This window comes from Sinocyclocheilus grahami, unplaced genomic scaffold, assembly GCF_001515645.1.
Source record: "Sinocyclocheilus grahami isolate Dianchi unplaced genomic scaffold, SAMN03320097.WGS_v1.1 scaffold4298.1, whole genome shotgun sequence".
Classification (NCBI taxonomy): domain Eukaryota; kingdom Metazoa; phylum Chordata; class Actinopteri; order Cypriniformes; family Cyprinidae; genus Sinocyclocheilus; species Sinocyclocheilus grahami.
In genome coordinates this window covers 10596-11344 of record NW_015509264.1, presented here as the reverse complement: position 1 = coordinate 11344, position 749 = coordinate 10596, and the positions used below count along the sequence as shown (strand labels likewise).

Genomic DNA, 749 nt, shown 5'->3' with positions numbered 1-749 from the left:
GACAACCAGAAACTCTACTACTACAGGGGCAACTACCGTGAGTTTAGTTTCTGAACAGCAACAAATTAAATCTACAGAAAGAAGTTTAATTCTTTTACTGTAGTTTATATTTGCTTGATGTCTCCTAGTGACGTTTAAGAAGATGTACGTACAGAAACAGAAAGAACTCCTGAAGCAGTATGAGAAACAAGAGAAAAAGCTCAAAGACCTGAAGGCTGGTGGAAAGTCCACCAAACAAGCTGTAAGTCCTTGACTTTTTCCTCATGTTCTTCACGATTCTAGTCTTCTCACACCCTGCCAATCATTCTCCGTCGTTCTTTTTTCAGGAGAAACAGACGAAAGATGCCCAGACAAGGAAACAGCAGAAGGGGAAGAAGAAAAGTCAGGAGGAGGAGAGCCATGAGGCCACAGAGCTCCTCAAGAGGCCGAGAGAATATACCGTCAAATTCACCTTCCCGAACCCTCCTCCGCTCTCACCGCCTATTCTCGGCCTGCACAGTGAGTCTTTTGTGACTTTCACTCATTGTAGCATCTTGTTTTTATCAAACCTGACGACCAGTTTGGTGTATTCTCTCTTCCACTCACAGGTGTTGACTTTGGTTATGCAGGCCAGAAGCCTCTGTTCAATAATGTGGACTTTGGTATAGATATGGATTCCAGAAGTAAGTCACACGTCTATAGAAATTATGACTAGCAGGTTAATTACAACGGCACAAGACAATGTTAGAAAACTCTAATGGTTTTCAAAT

The 749-nt window shown here is 42.3% G+C and overlaps 1 protein-coding gene across 1 annotated transcript in view; it reads left to right on the top strand.

The window, feature by feature from the left end:
* The window catches only part of LOC107576758 (ATP-binding cassette sub-family F member 1-like), a gene marked incomplete at its 5' end in the record, with an annotated part of 3079 nt that continues 2330 nt past the window's right edge, over positions 1-749 (top strand). Inside the window, 5 exon segments of the mRNA XM_016262891.1 lie at positions 1-37; positions 129-241; positions 327-498; positions 588-660; positions 662-722. Of these exon segments, the coding sequence (XP_016118377.1) occupies positions 1-37; positions 129-241; positions 327-498; positions 588-660; positions 662-722 (456 nt within the window).